General features: G+C 35.2%; 1 protein-coding gene across 1 annotated transcript in view; it reads left to right on the top strand.

Annotated features, from left to right (window-relative positions):
* Positions 1-27,940, top strand: part of LOC138713200 (beta-alanyl-dopamine/carcinine hydrolase-like) — a 123,120-nt gene that overhangs the window by 78,801 nt on the left and 16,379 nt on the right. Inside the window, exons 2-4 of the mRNA XM_069845100.1 lie at positions 13,398-13,595; positions 21,198-21,308; positions 25,345-25,579. Of these exons, the coding sequence (XP_069701201.1) occupies positions 13,398-13,595; positions 21,198-21,308; positions 25,345-25,579 (544 nt within the window). The remainder of the gene's footprint in view (positions 1-13,397; positions 13,596-21,197; positions 21,309-25,344; positions 25,580-27,940) is intronic.

The raw sequence follows: 27,940 nt of genomic DNA, 5'->3' as shown, positions 1-27,940 counted from the left end.
GAGAAAACACTACGCTTCGACATTTTTATACAGTACGTTCACTGTTGGAACACTAGAAACAGATTGATCAGGTAGAAATGACAAACGCTGTCATGGTGTGACTGCGTACTCAGCCTTGGAATTTCCCAGGTCACTTAATGGAAACTGGTAGAGGGATGATCATGGAGTTTGAAAGCCATCGAAATCTTACCTCTGGACATAATGTCCGTCCCCTTTTAATAAAAGAAGGCAATTTCATTTTCCGTTGTTTCAATGCTATCCGGCATAATTGAAATGTTTCTGAGAACAAAAGGTAACCCTTTGACGGTGGGGGATTAGAAATAACAGTACAGTAGAGTACATGAGAACAGAATGTCAACCCTTCGATGGTGGAGTGAGGCAAGTTCGTTACGCATGTTCTAGATTTACAGTACAGCTCACTGTCTAGGAATCACTGATCCTACCTTTGTCCTTTGACTAAAGGAATAAGAATCTTAGAAAGTTGTTCTCAACAAATTTTTAACTGGTGCGCAGTAATGACTTAGAGCTGTTCTTTTCTGTCAATATTAAGTATTTTCACTTCCTCTCAACTATCATAAAAAACTGGAATATGCAAGATTGTAAGATTAGAAACGACATAAAAATCAAAATGAAATTAGTTGTAAGGAAGTGCAGAAAAAATAAACAACTATTTAAAGTACCTAAATGGCATTAGACAGATTTTAAAATTCATAATACAGATTTTTCCTTTCACAATGTCTCGTCTATTAAAACGGATAATCGAGGTTGTACTACTATCACAGATTCCATGATTTCACAGTTCTAGGTACGAGAGATGCAATTGGACTGCTGTGAACAATCAACGAAAGATACATAGAGGAGAATAAAGAAGTGTATACAGTATTGTGGACTTAGAAAAGACGTTTGACAGAATGGATTGGAATAAACTGATGGGAAAGCTAAAGAAAATTGGCGTGGATTGGAAAGAGAGTAGGCTGAAACGAGTCAAAGTCAGAATAGAAGAAATGTCAGAAAGAAGTGAAATAGGGAGAGGAATGTGACAAGGATGCCCTTTATCACCTATCCTGTTCAGCATCTACTTGGAGGATTTAGTGAAGAACTGTTTTCAGAACATGGGAGGAGTGATAGTAGAAGGAAGAAAAATAAAGCGCATAAGATTTGCTGATGATATGGCATTGTTAACAGAAGAGGAGATGATACTAAGGGATATGCTACTGGAGCTAAATGACAGCTGTGAGCAGTATTGAATGAAGATAAATGCCAACAAGACGAAGACCATGGTCATAGGAAGAAAAACAAAGAAGGTTAAACTTGCGAATTCTAAATGAGGCAGTAGAGCAAGTGGACAGCTTCAAATACTTGGGATGTACTATAACCTGTAACACGAGCTGCTGCCAGGAAGTCAAAAGGAGGATAAGCTTTTAATAGAAAAAGAAGCATCTTTTGCGGACCTCTCGAGGAAGAACTAAGAAAGAGACTAGTGCAGGGGCGTATTTTGCGGGTAGCCCAAGGAAATTACAAAAGAAAAAGTTTATAATATAACATAATGTAATAATTTTGTATTATTAGTTTTACCATAGTAATTAAAATTAAAGTAATTGTTAGATATATTTTGTGTAATAATAGGGTCAGCAGTAGCCCAAACCCTTTAACCAGTATACGCCACTGGACTAGTGAAGTGCTTTGTATGGAGTGGGGCAAAACTTGGACATTACGACGAAGTGAAAAGAAGCATTTGAAATGTGGATATGGAGAATGATGGAGTGTGTGAAGTGGACAGACAGAATAAGAAACAAAGCTGTGTTGGAAAGAGTGGATGAAGAAAAAATGAAGCTGAAACTAATCAGAAAGAGGAAAAGAAATTGGTTGGGTCAGGGTTCACTGGCTGAGAAGAAACTGCTTTCTGAGGGATGCACTGGAAGGTATGGTGAACGGGAGAAAAGTTTGGAAACAGAAAAAGATGTCATATGATAGACGACATTAAGATATATTAATCACATGACGAGACAAAGAGGAAGGCAGAAAATAGGAAAGACTAGAGAAAGCTGTATTTGCAGTGAAAGACCTGCCCTTGGGCAAAACACTATGAATGAATGGACGTGTTTTGACAACGCAGATTTCGTGTAGTTGGCATAGACTAGGAACACATATCAAGAGGTAGTAATAACGAGTGTATGCATAGAAACAGGTTTCAACAGTATGGCGCCATTCTAAAAGTGACATTGGCTCCTGCTTAACTGTGATCCAGCATGTCAGCTTTTGGCAGTAAAATCTAGCGACTTATATTGTCGAACCATTGGATCTGTGCCCCTTCAGCGCTGTCGTCGTTCTTAGAAAAGTTAACTCCTGTACTCACTCCATTCCACCCGCTTTCCTCCCACCACGTTAAACAGCAGGCCACGAACCTTGCCGAATAGGGATGTTGCCAAACTTCCGTCAAACGGTGTCATAAATAACTGGTCCTCCATGCTACAATATTATTTCTTTCAATCAAAATACATCTTGTATTTCTACATTTTTTTAAACCTAAATCCCATGTCTCGAATCACTTTCCGTAGTTTTTCTCTCCAGTCTTGGAAATTATTATTTCTCTCGCAAGCCTCAGTAATTTTTTCAATGTTGAAACTCCTTTCTGAACGGTATAAAACTCTTGTATCTTTCTTCTTGAAATACATCGGTTCATATCATCTACAATAATTAAAAGTTCCCTTGGTATACTAGAATGTATTTTTCTGTTTGTGATTATGTATTCAGTCTCTTTTTTTTATTATTACATATATATTTTTTTATTATTGTTATTTCAAAGTTAATACTGATTGTGTATATGTATTCAATCTCTCTTTTCTACTTAATTATGTTTATTATTATTTTTAAGTTCATATTTGTATACCGGTATGTATTTTTTCTGTATGTGATTTGATCCTGGTTAAGTGGAAGAAAAGGCCTGATGGCCTTAACTCTGCCAGGGAAAATAAAACTATTATTATTACTATTATTATTGGTCTGTTCTTCTCTGGTGATTCTAGCTTTTCATCTCCTACACAGACTCCCTCTCTCCTGATTTTCTTTATTAGGAGTTCTGACCTGCCTATATAAATTACATAAAATGTTGTATTATTAGTATTAGTTAAGTAGCTAAGTAATTTTAATACGTAATCAATTGAAATAAAATAAGCCTCATCTGTGATATCAGCTGCTCTTTTCGTTGCCTGATTTATGGGAAACAGATATTGACCTGTTTGTTTCTCTTCATCGCAAAATGCTATTACGTACTTGCCTAATAATATTTCTTTCGCCACTCCGTGCTACAGTATTCATGTTGAGTTGACAACACTGGATTGCAAGTGCAAATATTGTAAACTGTCCCGCAAGAAGGCCAAAATTGTGAATAGTGGGGGAGAGAAAGGGAGATAGAAAAGAGAGAGATAGGAATCCAGGGAGAGAAATGAATTACCGAAGCTGAGAAGGAATAATTAGAGTTCAGTTCGCATATCTTACAGGGGCACAGATCCGATGGTCCGACTATACATTATAATATATTGCATACTGCTATACTAAAAGCCAGGTTATGAACCGACTAAACCGGAAGCAACGTTCTGTTGCTCGCTTTCTGAGCTCTGTTGCCACATAGTGGCGCGAGATTCAAAGCATGTTCAGCATTTATCACCGATATGTTTAAAATAACTACTGTATATAGTTCTCGATAACACTTTCAACAATATTAGTAATTAAAATTACTGTTTTTAAGAAAGCACGAGCTAATGACGCTGGTATGAAATGTGACTCGTAATGCACGTGGTACTCCAAAGGAACTGGGAAGTTTGGCTACACTGTCTCCGTGATTCCGTTGCCATATTTTCGTTAGCAGACGACATTTTCACGTGAGGTCCAATGAAAAGCTCCGTTCTCCTTCCCCCCACCGCCCCGCCATATTCAACGTGTCATCGCTGCACAGGCTACCCCTCTAACCCGCACTTTCCTCTCGCCCTGCCAACTACTTCCTGTTTAGTCGGTTCATAACCTGGCTTTTAGTATATATGTATTTATTAGCTTACTTTATAATAAGTTATGGAACTTGTGACTTCTGAAAATATAGCACGACACATTTTGGACGATTTCTTCATAATACACTATACAAACAGTATTCTAAATTAAGATACACCATTCTAATGTGTAACGCATTGCAACAAACTAAACTGAGCTGCAATGAATGAAAGTCAGCTGTATACTAATGATCTAACCTTGATGTTCCTTCAGTCTGTGTTAGCTTTACATACTATGCAACACAAAACCATTCCACATTCGACTCAGGAGAAATGTACACATTATTTCCCTCAGCAGTTGCATTTAATGATTAACAGTAGAAGGTCGACAGCATTTACCTGAGTGAAACCTGTTTCCCGGTAAACAACTGTATAAGCAGCTAATTTTTTATATTTGATTTGTCTATCTGTTATACAGATCTCCATAACTGAGGAGAGATTTCGACATGAACTTAGGAATAATTTCCTTCTGAGCAATATAATTAAGTGGTCAGTGTTGTTTCTGTCATAATATTTAATGCCTTTCTTGGCATTTCTTCTTCTTTTCTTACATAATGCACACATATTCAAATCTCTTTTTTCGTCTCAACTGAATATACTACTGAAGTCAATTTGTTATGACTTTTAGTTCAAATTTTCTCTACTTATCTACATTGCATACTTGGACTGTGCAATGGTACGACACAAGTAATTCATAACTTCACAACAGATCGAGTGCGAATTCTAATAAAATACACATTTTTAAGACCTGAAATTCAGGAATGTGCTGGGAATTATATTAGTACTAATATTTCTGTTTTTCAACAATTAAAAATAATATGGAAAGTATCAGACACAATGTAACATTCTAGCAGTGGCGGCTCCTGAGTATTTCTTAAGAGGAGGAAAGAAGTTAACAGCACGAAATGACACCTTCTTGAATGAAACATGCTACAAATTAGCCTACATGCATACATGTAAGACCAGGTAGTGTTGGGGTTGGCCTTCCCTTCTGTATAGCAATAATCTGTTCTTGTAAACTGAATTTCCTAAATTTTCCAAAATATATTATGTTTTCATTTCCATTCATTGTTGAATAATTGCATAAATTAACAATTACAAGGAAATTCACAACCTCGCAGCATTTTTCACGCACACTACAGCATCACATGTATTGGAAGAGATTGTAGCTACTAACACGTAATCAGAACCGTTTTACGGAAATGGGAATGGGAAATAATCTGAGGAAAGCGAGAACACTGCACCCACCCACGTGATCTGTGTTGCACATGTACATTTTACAAGTTCAGTATCACATGCTTTTGAAGAATGTCAGTTCTTGTAAAGTCATACTACCATTACTATTCAAAGCTGCCGGTGGCTGATTAATTTTTTATGTTAAAAATAATGCAGTTTGGAGTACCTACTTTCAATTTCAAATATATTTGTACAAAACTGACAACTTGGCTGTTGCCCTGTCTAGTAGACAATGAATGGAAGTGAATTTCAGAGGCCAAAAAGATCTGCGATACTAACATAGAACTACTTCCTCTTAATTTTATATAAACCCAACTTTAACTTTCAAATATTCTTGAAAGTTTCAAACCATGAACAGTAGCCTATATAAAGTGCAATGAATAATATTTTTTATTTATAATTTCAAAAAAAAAAAAAGTTTATGCTGTCTTTCACAGCTTTGCGTTAAAACTGTTTTTATTGTGCCTCTTCCTAGATGTGTTATAGTCTGGTTGAATGCAGCATTGTTAGATGGCAGCGGTAGCGAGCTTGCTGCACGATCAGTCAGTTTCTATTTCCCGCCCACGCGCTGATTCAGAGGAGGATCTCCTCCCTCTCCGTTCATTTACTTGCTTTAAAACTCTGCTTCTTTCTCTGGCCACTAGCTCGCTGTTGTCTATGTGTGTTAACTGCAGTAAAGGAGGAATGGATTGGCTTTCCTCCACACAAACAATCTCGCATCTTTTTGTCACAGTTTTCTAGCAGCACATGAGCGCGCATCGTTTAAAACTCGTTCAACCGAGGTTTTCTTATAGCTGTGAACTTAGAAATTATCGAATCTTCCTCGAATTTCAAGCCACATATTTTATTTGGTATTTACTTTCAAAAGAAGAAAAATGTGAGGAGGACGTTCCTCTCTTCCCTCCCTCGAGGAACCGCCACTGCATTCTAGGTTAACTCTATTCTCCCTACAATGGAGTATACATAAATATTTAACTTACCTGTGCTGGTACTTAAGTTATATCCTTTATCCTTACTCCACTGCCGTCCTGACAAACTGTTCATGACAGTTTCATCCGTCTGGATCTGGCGGTTACCACGCGATGCTAAAGAGCATCCACTCTCAAACCAATTATCGCCTAGTAAACAGAATGAGAGAAACACAAAATAAAATTACACTTGAAACTCAGAAAATCAAATGTACTGCAATTGAATTAGCTAGAACTGATTTCTTAACATTTTCTGGGCTTGTGATTATGAATCAGCCAACCTTTACTCCTACTTTTGCTTGGGTTGCCATAATAATCCTATCCTACAGGCTTTTTTCACCATTTCCACTCGCTTTTGCTCTCCTGTCTTTTAATGCAAGATTGTTTATAAAAAAGAAGATAGCCAAATGGTGTGTAAAAACAACAGTTACAGTTTACATTGCCCTAAGCAACTTGTCTATTTAGTATATCAGCGATGTTCAGGTAAAAGGACTTATCCCACAAAAGAAACGTTTTTCGGAAACAGCTAAAACATAACCTCACTTTTTGTAATTAAATTTTAACTGATTACACTAATTACAACAAAAAGAAAATCACATTTAAAAAATTAGGGTTAAGCTCTTTTACGTAAATAAAAGCGAATGAAAATGATATATAAATATTATTTTAACAAACACAGGAAAAAAAAAAATATTGGTAAATGATGAGCAAAGGAACGTCATTTTGTGACACTTTGAAAATTGACTCAACTCCAGTGAGCTGAACAATAAAATGCTTATCATTTATAATTTTATTTCTTGTTTGCATTATTAATTGCCTTTTATCGATTAGTTATTTAGATTAATAATATTAATATAGACCTTAAGCTTTGTTTAATAGTATACAAACTAAAAAATTTTAAATATTTTGCATTATCTTTTTTCTTTTGTGTTACTTGTTCTTGTTATGTTTGAATGAACGTTATTAAATAGTTTCTTCGTTGCTGTCCTAAATTTTTGTATGTAGGCTTCACATATTTCTGGTGGCGTGGAAGATTGATTGTCTTAAGGTTATGGATCAGTGAAAATAACGAAAAAAAAAAAAAAAAAACATTAAAAATGAAAATTTTGTTTTTAACTCTAAAAAATAAAATAATGTTTCACTTTTCCAAATCTATGCTTATTTTGGTCCTATGACAATTTTAAGCCCTTCCAGGACGAATTTAAAGGGACCGGCACGTGCGTGAAGCTACAGCCCTTTAAACTGTCACTCAGCTGTCATTCTGACAGACTTTATTCTTCATTCTAATTTTACTTTTAATTCAGTTTATATTTCATGCTGTTAGTGAAAGAAAATTGTTTGTGGTAGACCTGTATAGGAAGGAAGGATATCGATAATATATATGTATCATACATGTTGTACTTTGATACTCTTCGATTTTCTAATTTTCAACATTTTGTAACATTCAAAATGCTCTAATGAATGCAATGTTTCTCTAATTTCTGTGAAATTTTGCACAGAAGTCCTCAAAAAGCATGTGACGTAAACTGACACGTGTTTTCTTCTGTTATTGGAAGTATTCAAATCACCATTTGTTGAGAATGTGATAAATTTAAAAAAATTTAGAAATTAACAACTAAAAGGGTAAATATATATTTTTTTCAAAAAGTAATTGAGAAAATATGAAAAGCATGTGTCATATTTTACATACATCTATCAGGAACAAATTAAATATGAATTTAAAGAAAAATTATGTAAACTTTGAAAATTGAGATAATTAATTCTAAGTAAAGTACAGTAATTGGAATATCAAAGTGAACATTTGTGCATTCCATGTTCAAATTGTAAGAAATATGTAGTAAAAGTTCTGAAGATGGCTGGGCGGAAGAGAAGTTCTACTAGCCCTATCTCTGCCAGATTAAATAAATAAATTATTATTATTAATAACAGGCTGAAACTAGTTGTGATATTTAACATATACTTATTACGAACTGATATAGTTTTAAAAGTTGTGTAATCAAGATGTGTAAAAGTTTCACATTAATTGGTGTAAAAGAAGTGTAGAAGTTAGAAATATCACAGATCCATAGCCTTAACACCACTAGAATAAATAAATGTATTACTATTACTTATAAGTGAAAAGTATTATACTATTACTTACTTTGATACATATTCTTTCGCTTGATTCTTTATGAATTGCTGCTATGTTTTAACGAGACGTCCAAACGATTAGACAACATCCATAATATGAAACATGCAATGTGAATCAAATGCTAGGCAACGGCCCAACAATGTGCGCATTGTTAGAAGTTGGTTTGTTTCAATATTGATGCCCTTGATCTAGTATCCCATGCTGTAATTTTTCCGAACTTTTCAGGAGAGACATAAAACTTTTTATTATTTACTAGCCGTACCCGTGCGCTCCGCTGCACCTGTTAGAAATAAATATAAAGTAATTACATAATTAAAATAGGACGTTTGATCCAGGGAACAACTTTTACAACAGCGCAAGATAATCTGCTTCGCTCATTACCCATTTTTTTTGCATTGCATTTATTGCATATATATTTTATGTATTTTAACACGATTCAATTGAGCATAGTTAAAATTTGAATTATAAAATAATGGATTGCTAAGCTAACGTACTATTACTGCATACTAAATCAATTTACACTCTCGTTGTTCGTTAATTCTCTGAGATTAAAATGAGTGTACATAAATATTATTTTAAGAAATACAGAAAATGAATGTACAAAATAGCCTATCAAATTTTATGTGCATAAGAAGCTATTTTAATCTTACCTGTTCTCGATTTACTCAGACGTTACTGTAATAACATTATAGCATTATGTCCATCTAGAGAAATTACACTTTCCAATGGTGAAATAATAATTAATTATACAAATCGGTTATATTAACTTCTGATATTACTTCATACAGAAACATTCTCTGTAGGCTATGTTTAATAGCTTTCGATTGTTAATCTCTAAGGCCCCTGTTTCGATTGTTGTTGTCCAAGGCCCCTTATAGAGGAAGTAATTTGTTCTTAATTCATTGCACCATCTTAGATGGCGTTATTTTAGTTTCAAACTCATTTATCTCATTAAATATCAGTCCTATCAAAATTTTGTAAAGAATAAAACTTATCGGAAATCATTTTTAAAGAAACTTTTGTTATGTAATATTTTTCACAAAAATCAATAATAAGCGAGATATTTCGATTTATTTAATTCAGGCCCCCTTATAACCCCCTTTTAAATAATATATTTTGAATGCCATATAGCCTAAAATCTAAGTTACAACGAACTTAATTTATATTCCAATTTTCATATAAATCGGTTCAGCCATTATCGCGTGAAAAGGTAACAAACATACAGACAGACATACAAACAAAAATTTCAAAAATGCTATTTTCGGTTTCAGGGTGATTAATTATATATGTTAGGACCAATTATTTTTGGAAAATCGAAAATTACCAGAAAAATTTCGGCTACAAATTTATTATTAGTATAGATACATTCTATCTATTTGAACCACTGAAAAGCACAAGAATCAGGAAGAATACTACGTTTTATTTATCTGAAGAGTATTTCTAAAAAGAAAATGATTTGATTCTGAGATATTTCTCAGGGACTATACCAGCTTTTTTCGAAGAATTTCGACGGCAGTTTGCTCTGGCAACGTTTCTGAGGGATGACATTGTGATAATTGTGTTAAAAAAATGCTACCAAATCCTAATTAATCACATGGTGCCACATTAATAGCAATTGTAATTTTTCTCGCCCTTTTCTTTGTTTCCCTTCTTTAAAATTTAATATCTATGTTTACATATGTATCATAATTTTTTTTGAGAATATACTGAGTCCGTAAGGGCTACCCTCAATGGGGGGGGCAGTTTATTATTATTATTTTTTAACATATTACGTGTTATTATAACAGAATAAGGAACTGATATGTGTTATTAGTTGAAATGAAGCTTTTATTTTTTTACCTTTTCATTAAGATTTCAGACAATATATTTTATATAAGATCATTAACTAAAAAAATAACAAATAAAAACTGTTTGACGAAGAAGAAAATGAAAATATAAATTCTAATTTAGAAAATTACATAGTCTTAATTTAAATTTCAGAGTTTACATTAATGTGGAAAATCACAGTTTTATGCGAACATTTTCAAAACTTCCATTTTCTTATTTCTTTTTTTTCCAATGATGGATAGGCTACTTGACTTTGCATCATTGACCCCAGTGCCCCACTTTAGGAGGAACACGCCTTAGTGTAGACTCTTTGTCACAGAGTGTTTAGTTTTTTTTTTTTTAATTTTGACTGCATTTTTTTTTTTTTTAACATTTCGACCTTTTTCACCCCTTTTCGTTTCTCTTTTTCTGTTTTCCGCTTTCTCAAACTAGTACGTACAGAACACCCATGCCCAAGGCAGGACTCGAACCCACAACCTTTCGGACCAAGCGATAGAGACATGCCTTGCCCCTACCGCTTGAGCCATCCAGGACCTTGGTGCACCAGTGAGATTATGATGATTAATGTAGGAAATGTAGAATGTCTGTAGAGGAAATGGGAGTACCCCAGAAAACCTTCCATCTACCACCATCTTTGTCAACCACAAATTGCACGTGAGCCTGCCTGAATTGGAACCCAGGTTACCAACATAGAAAGTCGATTTTGTAGCTAACAGTGCGTCACTTTTTCTGATATTCTTCAATGTATCATTTCCTAAAATGTAAGAAATGACAAAAGCGACAATCCAATGTGGCAAATTGTCATAAAATGGGCGACAATCTTTAGGAATAACTGATTCGAGTTCCTCTTAAGTGCTGCCACTTTCTCTGTTGTGCTGGAACTGGAGAGTCATAGAGGTTCACATGATGGATGTCTTTCTTAGTTTTGGCGGGACGCACGTCTTGCTAAGTTATAAAATAAATAGTCAAATGAGAGTTGAATTTTCCCTTCACAATATTTAAATGTCCTTACCTCATTCTCAGTTGCAACACCACTTTTTCTTCCGAGACGACGAACTGGTTCATAACATTGAATTCGCTCTGATGTGTAGTTCATAAAGAATTCAGAGAATAAGTGCTTAGTGTCGTAAGGGAATGGATTTCTTTTTATTCGTTTGGTGAATTTTACAAAATCTTTTATTCTTTGTTCGATGCAGCCATGCTCACTGTCATACCCCATTTGAGTATGTTCCTTCATAAGGTATTTTTGCAATATAGTGACATTATGTTGAATTTAAAAATGAAGAAGAGCATTTGACATCAGGCAATTTTTGTTTTGGTAAAAACAACCATAGCAGTATATCAGGGTTTAAACTAGAAAATAAATAATTGTCGCAAAAATGCACTCTAATTTCCGGCAGCCAATCACGTTGCAGGTTGACTACATTTAAACATATGCGTCTTGTGATTTGCTGATGATGACGTTATACATTTCCTAAGGCTTGATAAATACTTAATATAATCGCCCGCCATTTTGGCTCTTTTGTTGGCGTTCGCAGAAAGCACACGAGGACGTTATTTGCCGCTCAATTATTTGCTGAATTACAGTGCGTTTGATTTATTATCATCGAAGCTATGACATGATAATGTTTAACGGCGTGGCAAATAGATTCCTCGTCTTGTAGCTCGGCAACGAAAGAACAAAAATGACGAACGACACTACCTACCTAGACCTTATAGAGTCTTCACTTCCTAAGACGTAAGCAAAGAGGAGGAGTCATGCCGGGAATAATAGCGTCGCGACTATAACTACAAATATTTTAACGTCATTGCCCCATCAGCAGCTACTCACTTTAAGGCGTGCCGCCTGTGGTGTACTCTGGTTAGTCTCAGACGAACTACATGATTTACGCTTCTCGACACTAGCGACATCTGTGGATCTCGCTCGTAGTCAGGGCGAATAACGGCAAGTTAATATCTCTGCCATTACGCAAACAAGCAAACTTTGAATTAGACTAATGCAGGCATGTCAATTGATGCCCACAGGAGCAAGCGCGCGCTTTAGAGCCCAGGAGAGCCTGAGCGCTTTACAGCGGAAAGGAAAGAGACAGACGAAAGAGGTGGTATATTCCGCTTGGTCGAGCTATATTCAGGGATGGCCAGCACTGATTCAATAGATAAAGGGAAGAGAACTTATTAAAACTGTATCCATGTTAATTTTTAGATTTGCCTGAGAAGTATAAGTGCGTTATAAGAATGTAAGTTTTAATTTTAATGCTCATTTTTCACAAGTTTGATTTTTTTATTCAAAAGAAATATTTTCTCAACTTTTCGTATAGAAAAGTGAAATTTTCAGGTACAGACCTATTTATTTAGTAGCCTTACAGAATGTTTTCTTAAATCTAATATATCGTATATACGATAGTGTATTGAAAATTTTGAAAATATTCGCATGGAAATTGTTTGTAAGGAAATGAATTAACAAAGCAACTACTGTTACATCATAAGCAAAAGATACGTGCCCATGTGTTGTAAAATTGTCAACTCTATAGCTTCAGCAAATTTCGAGAAAATAATTTAATATTCTGATGATAGGAAGATGCTCGCCAATATCACCTTAAAAGCATAATGCGATAAGAGTTTTGTTATGTAATATTAGTTACACTTAAAACAGATACAGTACCTAGGTAACTTTGCTTTGTACTGTAATATTGTTTTGATTAGTTTATTGATTACTTTTGTAAGGCTAAAGATACCATCAATATAAATTCCAATTTATCATGTCATACTCAATCTCTTTCTTTGGAATATCACTTTCTTTATGAATGATGTGTTTCATCCACTTAATACAGTATAATATTATACTACTATGGAATTTAAGTGAATATTCCTTCTTAACTCTCTATTATGTTATTAAGATTTAAAACACAAGTGCAATATTAAGAAATCAGTGTTAGTACTTTTGTTTTACAGACAATATGGATAATATTAAACAGAAAGAAGCCATATAAAAATAACGACATAAAATTTCACGTTCCGTTTGAAGTTTGTGCACCACTGTTTTCTTAATCCAACAAGTTGCTTATTCATATACACAAGCCTTCCTCTTTCCATACATAGCGCTTGCTGCCCGCGCACGACGTCAAGGTCAGAAAAATGCGCTTGCTTTGACATCACTGGACTAATGTATTGATGGTTGTTTCTTTTACACAGGGTCGAACTTTTGGTAGCCTGATCCACAGTTTCTTGGCAGCTTCAAAACCACTAAACGAAGAGTATCTTCCGCTGTATGAAACAGATGCAGGGAAGGCTGTATACCAGGAAACTCTTGCATGTGTCCGCAAGAACTTTCCACAGTATGTGAGAGAGCTGGAAGGAACAGCTGATGGTGCTAAAGTTCCATTTCATAAGGTAACATCTATCTCTTACCTTCCCTTCATTTTTGTAATACATTTTTCGATGGTTAGGACATGACAGATAAGCGGTGTTACCCGGAACTGCAATACAGGGTGATTCAGACTACCCGTAACAGTCATTTATTTCGGAAACTATGGCATTAAAATTTTCCAGACAAAAATATTTATCACTAAAGCAGATGTGAACTTTCACTTGAGCATGATTTCATCAATCAGCCGTAACAGGAAGTAGGGTCAGTGGCGTATCACTTTAAAATTTCAAATGGGAATCGTGGTCAAATATAGTACCATTTGATAGAGCTCTTCAAAACGAACAACTTTCATAGAAACGTTTTTATTAATTCCTACTCTTTCAATGAGAAAACGTACGAAAAGACAATGGGTGATTCAGATCACCCGTAAGTAATTTATTTCGGAAACTAATGCATTAAAATTTTCGAGACAATAATATTTGTAACTAAAGCACATGTGAACTTGAATCTTTGGATTTTTATCTTTGGGAAGGGTTAAAAAACATCGTCTATCAAGATTGTTCCACAGCAAGAGATGACATGAAACAGCGAATCCGAGAGACTTTCCAGTCACTTGACCACGTCGAAGTGTTAGGAGTCGCTGACGGTATTAGAAGAAGAGTACGGATGTGTGCTGCTCAGAACGGCAGACAGTTTGAACGTTTCAAAAAAATTAATGGCATTGTCCAGTCTTTCAGTAACATCTGTCAACATTAATTGTTTTGTTTACATTTTGGTATTGTAACACTTCTCCATATTGATGGCATTGTCTTTTCGTACGTTTTCTCATTGAAAGAGTAGGAATTGATAAAAACGTTTCCTATGAAAGTTGTTTGTTTTGAAGACCTCTATCAAATGGTACCATATTTGACCACGATTCCCATTTGAAATTTTAAAGTAATACGCCACTGACCCTCCTTCCTGTTAGGACTGATTGATGAAATCATGCTCAAGTGAAAGTTCACATGTGCTTTAGTAACAAATATCTTTGTCTCGAAAATTTTAATGCACTGGTTTCCGAAATAAATGACTGTTACCTTGTATATTTGAAGCATATGTTCCAACTGAACAAGACTGCCTGACAATCCTAAGCCCGCCATCAGTCCCTATGCTGAGCAAGATTAATCCAGTCCCTACCATCATATCCCATCTCCCTCAAATCCATTTTAAAATATTATCCTCCCATCTATGTATCGGCCTCTCGAAAGGTCTTTTTTCCTCCGGTCTCCCAACTAACACTATATGCGTTTCTGGATTTACTCATACATGCTACATGCCCTGCTCATCTCAAACGTCTGGATTTAATGTTTCTAATTATGTCCGGTGAAGAATACAATGCGTGCAGTTCTGAGTTGTGTAACTTCCTCCATTCTCCTGTAACTTCTTCCCTCTTAGTCCCAAATATTTTCTGAGCACCTTATTTTCGAACATCTTTAATCTCTGTTCCTCTCCCAAAGTGAGAGTGTAAGTTTCACAACATACAGAACAACTGGTAATATGACTGTTTTATAAATTCTAACTTTTAGCTTTTTTTGAGAGCAGACTGGATAACAAAAGCTTCTGAACCGAATAATAGCAGGCATTTCACATATTTATTTTGCGTTTAATTTCCTCCCGAGTGTCATTTATATTTGTTACTGTTGCTCCAATATATGTAAATATATATTTATTATTATTTATGTACAATGGCTGGAGAAGGCATCCTGTGCGTATAAGACCCTAAAACGGCCTCTGGCTCAAAGTCAGTAAAGTCAGTAACAACAACAACAGGTACTTGAATTTTGTCACCTCTTGAAAGAATAAATTTCCAATTTTTATGTTTTCATTTCGTACAGTATTCTGGTCATGAGACATAATCATATACTTTGTCTTTTCGGGATTTACTTCTCTTTATTTCAAGTAAAATTCCCGTGTTTTCCCTAATCATTTCTGGATTTTCTCCTAACATATTTACGTCATCCGCATAAAGAAGTTGATGTAGCACGTTCAATTCCAAACCCTCCCTGTTATGTTGGACTTTCTTAATGACATATTCTAGAGCAAAGTTAAAAAGTAAAGTTACTGTCTGCGCGCCAGCTCTTAAACTGTGGCAGGAATGCAGCGTGGAAGCGATAAGCGGGTGATGACGTAAGACTGTACTATACTAGACTAAATATATATAACGCGGCAGGAATGCGGCGCGGCGTGAAACCGATAAGCGAGAGAGTTAATGTTTGTACTACGGAGGGAACATTCATGCACACTCCTTAGCTGGCCTGGCTGAGTCATATGCCCCCTTTCCCCACTTCCTCATACCTCACGGTTTAAGAGCTGGCGCGCACACAGTAATAGTGCATCTTCTTGCTTTAGCCAGCAGTGAATTGGAAAAACATCCGGCAGAACCTGGTCTATGAGGACTCTGCTGTACGTTTCACTGAGACACATTTTAATTAATCAAACTAGTTTCTTGAGAATACCAATTTCAATAGAAACCTCCCTTAACCATGTCATATGTCTCTTTGAAATATATGAATAATTGATGTATCTATTTTTAAGAAAGGGGACAAGACTAACTGTAGTAACTTTCGAGGAATATCACTTTTGTTGACGTCGTACAAAATTTTGTCGAATATCCTTTTGAGAAGATTAACTCCATATGTAGATGAAGTTATTGGGGATCATCAGTGTGGTTTCAGGCGTAATAGATCGACTATTGATCAGAGTTTTTGTATTCGACAGATATTGGAGAAAAAATGGGAGTATAAGGGTACAGTACATCAGTTATTCATAGATTTCAAAAAGGCGTATGACTCGGTTAAGAGAGAAGTTTTATATAATATTCTTATTGAATTTGGTATTCCCAAGAAACTAGTTCGATTAATTAAAATGTGTCTTAGTGAAACTTACAGCAGAGTCCGTATAGGTCAGTTTCTATCTGATGCTTTTCCAATTCACTACGGGCTAAAGCAGGGAGATGCACTATCACCTTTACTTTTTAACTTCGCTCTAGAATATGCCATTAGGAAAGTTCAGGATAACAGGCAGGGTTTGGAATTGAATGGGATACATCAGCTTCTTGTATATGCGGATGACGTGAATATGTTAGGAGAAAATCCACAAACGATTAGGGAAAACGCGGAAATTCTGCCTGAAGCAAGTAAAGAGATAGGATTGGAAATAAATCCCGAAAAGACTAAGTATATGATTATGTCGCGTGATCAGAATATTGTACGAAATGGAACTATAAAAGTTGGAGATTTGTCCTTCGAAGAGGTGGAAAAATTCAAATATCTTGGAGCAACAGTAACAAATATAAATGACACTCGGGAGGAAATTAAACGCAGAATAAATATGGGAAATGCCTGTTATTCGGTTGAGAAGCTTTTGTCATCTAGTCTGCTGTCAAAAAATCTGAAAGTTAGAATTTATAAAACAGTTATATTACCGGTTGTTCTGTATGGCTGTGAAACTTGGACTCTCACTTTGAGAGAGGAACAGAGATTGAGGGTTTTTGAGAATAAGGTTCTTAGGAAAATATTTGGGGCTAAGAGGGATGAAGTTACAGGAGAATGGAGAAAGTTACACAACGCAGAACTGCACGCATTGTATTGTTCACCTGACATAATTAGGAACATAAAATCTAGACGTTTGAGATGGGCAGGGCATGTAGCACGTATGGGCGAATCCAGAAATGCATATAGAGTGTTAGTTGGGAGGCCGGAAGGAAAAAGACCTTTAGGGAGGCCGAGACATAGATGGGAAGGTAATATTAAAATGGATTTGAGGGAGGTGGGATATGATGATAGAGACTGGATTAATCTTTCTCAGGATAGGAAACGATGGCGGGCTTATGTGAGGGCGGCAATGAACCTTCGGGTTCCTTAAAAGCCAGTAAGTAAGTAAGTAAATGTGCAACATTTTAGCTTTCTTAAAAAGTTCATCACTGCAGTTTGTAACCGTTTTTGTTCTTTCTTGGTTAAAGTCCGTGATTCTCTTGCATGGGTTAGAACAGGTGTGGCCATTACCTTATAAAACTTCAGCTTTGTTTCTTGTCTTGTTTTATTTTTTAATGTTCTCTGAATTGTATGGTCTCAAAATTAAAATAGAAACCTTAGCTGTCACTTTTCAACAAATATTTCCACCTCATCCTAACCTGTCTGACAGAAAATTCTCAGAAGAAGTAACACAGTATATTCACGATTTCCTACAAACTACAGCTGAAATCATACCTTTCATCAATTCTGGCGAAGTGAAAAGTAGCTATAATACAAGGACTACCACGTATTAATTTACCTGGACCTGATACAATCTCTCCTATAGTGCCAAAACAGTCTCCTTGACGCGCAATAACGTCTCATAAATATATATAATGTGTGTTTATATTCAGCTGCTTTCCACATGCGTGAAAATATGTAGACATTGTAGCCATTACAAAGACAAGAAAGGATTCAGTCTTTACTAAAAGCTAAAAACCTGTAAGTTTACTGGATTTCTTTTTAGGAAAAGTTCTAGAACACCACCTTCTGACACTCCTAAGTTATTTATTAAATTCACGCGACAAAGTTCATCATGAACAGTTCGGATTTAAAACTCACCACCATAGGTAAGAAGTTCATACCGATATCAAAACAGTAGATTTCAGTTGATACAGCGTGGAGTATAGATATCACCCGCTCACTGCAGACGATACGGGATATTCCATATTATGAAATCGATCAGTAAAAAACCTCGCATTTTTTATGCTCTAATTTTTTCCCTACTTATACAAGGTGCTGAGGGGAGTGCATTTTCAAAAATATACTATCGAAAGTAAAACGGTTTTTGTATTATTGAGCGACAAATTTAGCGTATTTTATAAAAACAATCCTCTTTCAGCGCTCAGAACTCTGGAACCATTTACTGCAGAACATTGAACGAGAGCTTATGTTGAAGCTGACATTTGGTAGGTTATGTTAAGAAGTAATCCTTGTTTTTATTGTATACAGAGAGACAGATAGTCTGATTTTACTTGCTTTTAGACTTTTTGGCCATTTGTAAAAATGTAAAAAAATATTGAGAAAAAACCTTGCATTATTAAGAGGGATTCGGCATTGTTTGCTTAGTGGTATGGCAATAAGTTTCGAGGGTATTAAATAAATTATTTTCACACGCCTAGACTTGAACGGCGCAATACCCCACGCACTGGAAGAGAGCTGAAGATAAGCGAGCATTGGGCGTCATTTTACTCCTGTGTTTATGAAAACTTGTGATAAAGCTAGCCCAGCCATGACTGCTAGACAACACATCACGAGTTTGTCTCCTGGCCTTGCTTGTCTCGACTACCGACAGTCAGCTGGTTAGTTCACGCGCGTACTATTTATTTTATTTATTTGATATTTTCAATACTTTATCAACGTACCACCAGTAAAAATATGTGTTTATTTGTACGTTCAATGCGGAATCTAACCATATATTTTTAAAATATTTTTTTCGTGGCCCAAGGCGTCTTAATGAAGAAAAATCTAAATTTCTCCATTTCCATAGAAAGTAAGAAAAACTGTTTACATGTCAATATAAACTTTAACTTCTCAGCATCAAAATAAACCATGCTTTTGATCATCGGGTGAAAGGGTTTCGGAGCCACAACAGTTTAAAGTTGCTAATTTTATGAAAATACGATAAATTTAAATATTATTAATTTAAACACTATGAAGTTCTGATGCCTCAAACTTTGCACAAAGCATTGTATCACAGTTGTCTACGGACAGAAAAAGTTTCATTGTATTTGAAAATTGCAAGGTCAATTTTCTCCATATTTCGGTCGATTTGAGATGGAATAGCCCATATGCAGTTCACATAAACAACGCATAGTATCATTCTGTGGAGCTGTGTACAGTCGTGAATAGTTTGAAGAATATTGTTAATTTATATTAATAGTTTAGGTTTTGAAGAAAGTGAGCTATTCTGTTATTATTGTATTATTTACGTAATCTTAATATTATGCTGATTCCAAAAAAAGTAAACTCGTCTGTTATTAAATAATTATGCAAACAGGAGTGTGTAACACGTTTATTTTTTTCCTGGATTATTCTTCTTTAATGTTGGTTGAAAGAAGTTTATTTACCAGCCGTCAATATTTGTTTGTTTTGCTGGTCTGTTGACGTCTCGTGCTGCTGTACTACTATGCATTCGGTTGCGACAGTCGTTCCTATATCAGTTCAATCAATATTTGACTGCAAAGAACCTAATTTATATATGCGTGTAAATAATAATAAGCAATATTATGTTCAACCATTATTGTTTTCTAATCTTCTTCATCGACTCGAGCCACCGGCGTGGCGGCGCTTGCCTGCCGGTCTGAAGTTGCATTCGGGCTCGGGTTCGATCCCCACTTGGGCTGATTACCTGGTTGGATTTTTTCCGAGGTTTTCCCCAACCGTAAGGTGAATGCCAGGTAATCTATGGCGAATCCTCGGCCTCATCTCGCCAAATACCATCTCGCTATCACCAATCTCGACGCTAAATAACCTTGTAGTTGATACAGCGTCGTTAAATAACCAACTAAAAAAAATTCATCGACTCGAGCAAAAACAACTTCTAAATCTGATGTTATATTATCTGAAAAGCCACAAGTAATTGTGCCAAAAGGTTCTTGTCCAATAATCTTATACGTATCCTTTATTTTGATTTCACAATGTATCTAGAAAGACGCATAAGTACACAGATTCTACGTAACAAGCAAAGTAACTCTAATAATAGTGGTAATAATAAAAGGCCTAATAATAATAATAATAATAATAATAATAATAATAATAGTGATGATAATAATAATAATAATAATAATAATAATAATAATAATAATAATAATAATGTAATAACGTAGATGGGAAGATAATATTAAAATGGATTTGAGGGAGGTGGGATATGATGATAGAGACTGTATTAATCTTGACGGGCTTATGTGAGGGCGGCAATGAACCTGCGGGTTCCTTAAAAGCCAATTGTAAGTAAGTAAATGTAATAACTCCTTATCCCATACCAGTTAACTACTCGTATATAACATTAGAAATCTTATGAAAAAATTAATATAATAATAATAATAATAATAATAATAATAATAATAATAATAATGCAGGTAGAGCTTACCTTTAAATCAGAAGTTTGGACACACCATTAAACTCCGGGACATCTGGCAATCCTGGATCACGCTGGCACTACACGAGAAGTCCACGCATGCCCCACGGAACGTGGGAAATGGACAGACAGAATAAAAAATGAAGCTGTGTTGGAAAGAGTGGGTGAAGAAAGAATGATGCTAAAACTGATCAGGAAGAGGAAAAGAAATTGGTTGGGAAGAAACTGCCTACTGAAGGATGCATTGGAAGGAATGGTGAACGGAAGAAAAATTCGGGGCAGAAGAAGATATCAGATGACGGACGACATTAAGATATTATATGGATCATATGAGGAGATAAAGAGGGAGGCAGAAAATAGGAAGGATTGGAGAATACTAGGTTTCCAGTAAAAGACCTGTCCTTGGGCAAAACAATGAATGAATGAATGAATGAATGAATGAATGAATGCGTATTTTCTTTTCAGTTACTTAATTGTGACATATCTTTTTCCAGTTATTTCTTCTTCACATGGACGACATTTTACCCAGTGTCCTGGGACAATCACCGACAAGTAACAACCATAGTATTGGTTGCACCAGTATATGCTGCAATCAACCAGGAGAGGTAAATATAATATGATTTCTGGGATGCTGTACTTTGTTAGCTTTTTATATATAGTTCCAGAAAAAAAAATTGCCCAAGTCTTAATGGGAATCCATCTACTGTATATTGTATGTAGGCAACACGTTTCGCACGACCGTCCACAAGTAGCACACATACAGGCGCTGTTGTTTACTGCACATGCGTAGTGCGTTGCATCTGGAATTTCGTAAAATTAGGCGAGTCCTTTTTTTTCCCCTGGAACTGCAGCTATGTAGAATTATATCAATGGCATTGCAATAGTTTGCATTGTCCCTGTAAAGTTGGGGGAAAGGTTAATTAGTGGAAATGTTCAACATTATTTACGTATTTATTTATTTGTTTATTCATTTATGTATTTATTTATTTATTTTATTTTATCATCTTATTTATTTATTTACTATATATTTATTTTAGTAATTAATTAATTTTATTTATTTTATTTTATTTATTTATTCAATTTAATCTATTTATTTTATTTGTTTTATTTATTTTCTTATTTGCTTATTTATTTATTTTATTTTATTTATTTATTTCGTTTATTTATTGAATTAATTTATTTTATTTGTTTAATTTAATTTATTTATGTAAGTGTTTAATTATTTATTTTTATTTTATTTATATATTTAGTTATTCAGTCATTCATTTACTTGGTTAGGTATGTATTAAATTTGTTGGTTAGTTTTTCATTTATTTGGTTGGTTAGCCATTCATTCATTTGGATGGTTGTTAGTGAATCAGTTCCTAGGGTCTGAATCTAATATTAGTTTTCATGATTTAAGAAAGAGATAACTTGAGCCTGTTTACTTCAAAATGGACACAGAGGCCCAAAGATGAGTGTAAAGGAGTGAGGAAATTGAGAATTTTCCAATATGTCACTGCATTCCATAAAAATTGTAATTGCCAGGGTTATACAATTACGTATAAAATTCTTTTCTAAGTGATACGTAAATTACGCTTAAAAACGCGCAAGATGCGAAGGAAACGTGAAATACGTAAATATGATTTTTTTTGCGATGGTTATTGTTATCATGTATGACAGAAAAGAAGACTTTAAAAACAACATTTCCTTGGGAATTATGTGTTCTTAACATTGGAAAATTACAAACTGCCACATTCACTGTCCTGGCTTTTTGTTATCCTTGGCCTGATTAACTAATTAGGTTTATTTTTGTTTTTCGTAACTATAAGGCAAATGTCAGGTAAAGATACGGCAAATCTTTTCATTGTAATAAATTGTATCAGTGCTGGATAATCGCGTAGTTGATACAGCCTTGTTAAACAATCGGTTATAAAGTTAATCTTCCCACAGTAAATCTCTCTGTCACACCAGTTTGTGTGAATGCTAGTCAACTGTTATCAGTGACGTCGCCAGGATCAGAGCAAAGGGGGTGCGGATGGGGTGCGAGCTGTAAAAAATGTGATACATAAAAAATCCAAAATGTTCTCTCATGCAGTTGCGCGCATACTATACATCTGTTTTTATCATTACTATATATTATTATTATTATTATTATTATTATTATTATTATTATTATTATTATTATTATTATTACTATTTTGACATTATGAAAGAACTGCAGATTGAACCGATTACGGAATACCTACAGAAATACAGACAAAACTGGAGATCACATGTCATCAGAATGCCTCGTTCTAGAATTCCACGCCAAATTTTAAATTACCATCCTGTGGGCAAGAGATCCTTGGGCAGACCGTTCAAGCATTGGCAAGAGACCATAACGGGCCACTTGGCCCAATACATGCAAGGATGATGATGATGATGATGATGATGATTACTACTATTACTAGTTACCTGGGAATGTGTGTTGAGTTTCCTAATATAAAGCTATACGTCAATTACCATGGGCAGCATCAAATTTGTCGATTAGTCCTCAATATCCAGCGCCTTTACGAGATCCTGCTCTTCAGCAAGGACTGCGAGTTCGCGGAGACATTCATGGCCCTTTCTGTTCCGCAAGTAAGTTTTAATGCAATGTAAACACAAAAATGCACGTTCACATCCCGCACTAGGTGCTGGTGTTACCATAGAAACTATGGAAAGTTTGTGAATTTCGTGAAATGCCAATTTATACTCCTGAAGAAAATTAACAAATTTTAAAATGTTGTCAGTAGTGACATCATGTTCATTCTCATAACATTCAATTGTTTTATTTAATAGTATTTAGTATTTATTTATTTCTGTGGTGTTCGGGTAAAGGGGTATGTCATTTTTTTGTCCAGGTGGAATTTTGTTCCCCAGATTAACACACAAGTTAAATTATACAAGTGGGTGTGCAAAAATTAAAGAATACTAGCAGTTGATGTGTTTTAATTGTGTAGAAAATTATTTGTAATAGGGGTTCCAAGTTTAATTTTCATTTATCTCCGAACTCATTTTTATGACTTATCTCCCTTTACCCAAACACCACAGATTTAACCTGGTAGTGATAAGGCCGTCAGGCCTTCTCTGCCCCTCTACCAGGGGATTACAACTATAATATGAACAATAAAATTACAATTAATATTAAATTTACTATTACAATTACAATAAAAATTAAAGTACGACAAGATTACCTGATTAATGAAAGCTAGACATTCTATCATAGAAGTTAAGAACAAAGAATATTTTTGTATTTACTGAATTACAAATTAAACCTACAATAACAAAAATCTATAGTAATGAAATTACCTGATATTGAAATATTTTGTGATAGATTAAGAGAACTATTTACAAGAAACCATGTCTGAATGAGTCTCAATTACTGACAAAGTGCCTAGTAAGTTTGCGTTTGAATTCAGTTTTATTTCGACAGTCCCTGATGCTAGCAGGTAACGAATTCCAGAGTCTTGGCAGGGCTACTGTGAAAGAGGATGAGTATGAGGAGGTGCGATGGGATGATATTGTTAGTATTGTTTCATGGCGAGAGCGTGTGTTCAGATTATGATGGGAAGAAAGGTAAGTGAAGCGAGACGACAGGTACGAAGGAATAGAAGAGTTCAAGATTTCGAAGAGAAGGAGAAGTGAACGTAAATTTCGTTTCTTATCTAGTTTAAGCCAACCTATTGCTTCCAGGGATGGAGTAATATGATCATATTTACGAAGATTGCTTACAAAACGTACACACAAATTATGAGCACGTTGAATTTTCGTTTTGTTATCGCTGGAAAGGTCAGTCAGTAAAATGTCAGCATAGTCAAATAGGGAAATACAAGCGTCTGCACAAGGGACTTTTTTAAGCAAGAGGGAAGATGAACATTTATCCTTTTTAGCACATGGATAATAGAATATACTTTTCTGCAGGTTTCTGTGATTTGCATGTCCCAGTTGAGATTATTATCCATGTGAATGCCAAGATTTTTTACTGAAGAACTGAAAGGGATATGCACTGTACTTAATTTAACAGGGGAAATGTCGAGGTGCTTTACAGCATCGGTTTGCCGTTTGTTTCCTAATATAATTGATTGCGTCTTTGTGTTACAGATTTCTTGTGTTTTGGGGATTAGTTTCACTTCGGCTTCCACACTTTGTTCATTACATCCATAACGATGCACCAAGGGACATAGTTTTTTCACATCCAAGAAAATTCTTAGACCCGGGTTGCAAACACTTCATGCCTTTAATTATTGAGCTATGTTCAGAAAATCCATGTTCCAATTCATTTAAAATTTTATCAAGAATTGGCTGAAAGTCATCCGCATAGTAATCATCTTCTGACTCAAGTTTCTCTCTATGACAATGCTGTAATTACGTGTCAAATGTTATGTACAGTTTGAATAATGGCTAGTTTTTATTTCTCGCGTTTAATGAAAATTGTTTTACACTCTTACAGGAATATGTTTGTTTTTGTCTTCAAAATAACTTACGCCTAGTATTTTTTAAAATAAATTGCTCAAATCAGGACTTCAAATGTCCTTTGGGGTGCGGAAAGGGGTGCTCCGATTTTTTATGGGGTGCTTGCGCACTCTTTCGCACCCCTCTGGCGACGTCCATGACTGTTATACTTCCATCTTTTCTCAGGAGATCCTGGGACACACTGAGGATGCTGTTACAGAAACTCTGAACCACATTTATTTCGTGTCGGCTCACATCATCTCTGACACACCACAAGGCCGCTGGAAAGTGACAGCAGAGCGGTTCACATCTCTGTGTTATGCAGGCAACCTGCCCGGCTATACCATGAGCTACAATCACCATGGATTTGTCTTCACCATAAATACTATTAGTGCCAAGACGTTAGCTGCAAAGAAAACACGTGAGTTGTCTTCTGGTTTTGACCCAACAGTTTGTGCGTATGTGAGACTTTATGATAAGAGTCCAGGGGCAGGGTTGCCAGATGTCCCGATTTGGCGGGACATGTCCCGATTTTTGTATAAAAATCCCGAGTCCCGCTTCGATTCGAGGCGGGACGCAAGAAATCCCTCCTTCAAAAAATTAACATCGCATGTATAATTTTCTCATTACCTATAGTCCCGTTGCTCTTATTTCTGGCAGCCAATCACGTTGCAGGTCGGCTACATTTAAACGTGTGCGTCTTGTGATTCGCTATTGATGATATAATGAATTTCTTATGGCTCGATAAATACTTAATATAATCGCCCGCCATTTTGCCTCTTTTGTTCGCAGAAAGCACACGAGGACGTTATTTGCCGCTCAATTATTTGCTGAATTACAGTGCGTTTGATTTATTATCATAGGAGCTACAACATGATAATGTTTAACGGTGAAGGAAATAAATTCCTCATCTGGTAGCTCGGGAACGAAAGAACAAAAATGGCGAACGATACTACCTATCTAGACTGTATAGAGCCTTGACTTCCTAAGACGTAAGCAAAGGGGAGGAATCACACCGGAAATAACAGCGACACGATAGTAATTATTTTCTTCAAGTCTAAACAGTGGCGTATACTGATTAAAGGGTTTGGGCTACCACTGACCCTATTATTACACAAAATATATCTAACAATTTTAATTTTAATTACTATGGTAAAACTAATAATACAAAATTATTACATTATGTTATATTATAAACTTTTTCTTTTGTAATTTCTTTGGGCTACCGCCGGTAGCCCGGGTAGTCCGCAAAATACGCCCCTGGGTCTAAATAATTACCGGTACATTAAATTTAAATTAATTTTCTTAACAATGTAGGTTTGCATATTGAAAAAAAAACGAATATTTTGGCAAGTGTAAGGTTTGTAACAGCGAATTCAGTAGTGAACATGATAATTCTTAATATTTAAAAAGAGACGTTCATCAGAAATGCCTGGTACAGAAAATGAAAAAAAAGCTTGTTGAAAATGCTGAAGTCCAGTGATAAATATGTATATAAACTCCGAAAATGTATATTGTATGTCAAATGGTGAATTTGGAGCATTAATATGCTAAGTCAAAATAAATATGAACTTAAATATCAATACATTTTATGCCATTGTAATCAATTACCGTCAAACCGTCTATAGTCGACCACTTTTTTTTCGTATTTTTAACGCTATTTCACAGACAATGCGATCTACTATTTCACTGAAAATGTTATGTTATAGCGCACAACTCAGGGATTGTTTTCTGTTATTTTCATTTTATGAACTTCCACGGTCACTGACGAAAACAAATTTTAAACGCCGGTCGACTCAACCCTGTACTTGGTGTTAAGTCCACCACCATATTAAAAATACATGTAAATGAACGTTTGCTCTCATTCCGGTCGATATCGACCTCCTTTTGGATCCTTTTATTATTTTTACTTTTCTGTTTTTTATTTTTTATTTATTTGGGATAGAAAAATGCGAACTTTAATACAGTTATTTTAATGTGCATACATTAAATAGGCTAAGGCTCATAAATTTAATAGGAAATATTTAATTAATTAGCAGACATAAAATTACGTCAAACTACACACAACATTATCACATTATTAATGTACTAATTAATAAAATAGCCCAGAAAAATACAGAAAATACAGTTTCCATCTCCTAATTAATATCATAACCCTGAAAATCAACACCAAATTTTACGAATTCCTTTTCCTCCATAGGAATAGAAGCACTTAGTTTTCTTTCTACCTGAACATAGTCAATAAGACTCACATCCTCCACCTCAGGATATTTGAACTGGAATCCACCCCAATTTCTAACAAAACGAAGTTCAAGTCCTTCTCCTGGAACCAGTTCCTCAATGCAACCGATATAAAATTTAATTGTCTTTTTAGTTGGGAACTTCACTAAAAGCTGATCCCCTGATTTAGGGTCATCGAAATTGTCATTATCATTGTTATCTTCCACTTCAACCCACTCATCTGACCAATCTTTAGTGGAATGTAGTCCGTCTTCATCACTATCACTGGACTCCTGGTATCCTCTCTGTTTTCTTTTCTTGGTGGTTTTCTTGGCTTCTCTTTTTCTGGTCTCCTCAGTTGAGACAGGATGAGAGATTTCTTCATTTGACTGAGATGTTCCGCCTTCAGTAGGCCTACTGATACAATACTTTTTCCTGGTTAAATTTCAATTTTCCTTTTCCTTTTCTTGGCAGCCAATTATTTTTCATATCTCGTGCCCTGGAGCACTTTGATGACCGCTTCTCCCACCAGTGCTGCTGTGGACTGAGATTCTGGAGACTC

This window comes from Periplaneta americana, chromosome 14, assembly GCF_040183065.1.
Source record: "Periplaneta americana isolate PAMFEO1 chromosome 14, P.americana_PAMFEO1_priV1, whole genome shotgun sequence".
In the NCBI taxonomy this organism is placed as follows: domain Eukaryota; kingdom Metazoa; phylum Arthropoda; class Insecta; order Blattodea; family Blattidae; genus Periplaneta; species Periplaneta americana.
This window is presented reverse-complemented; position numbering and strand designations above follow the sequence as displayed.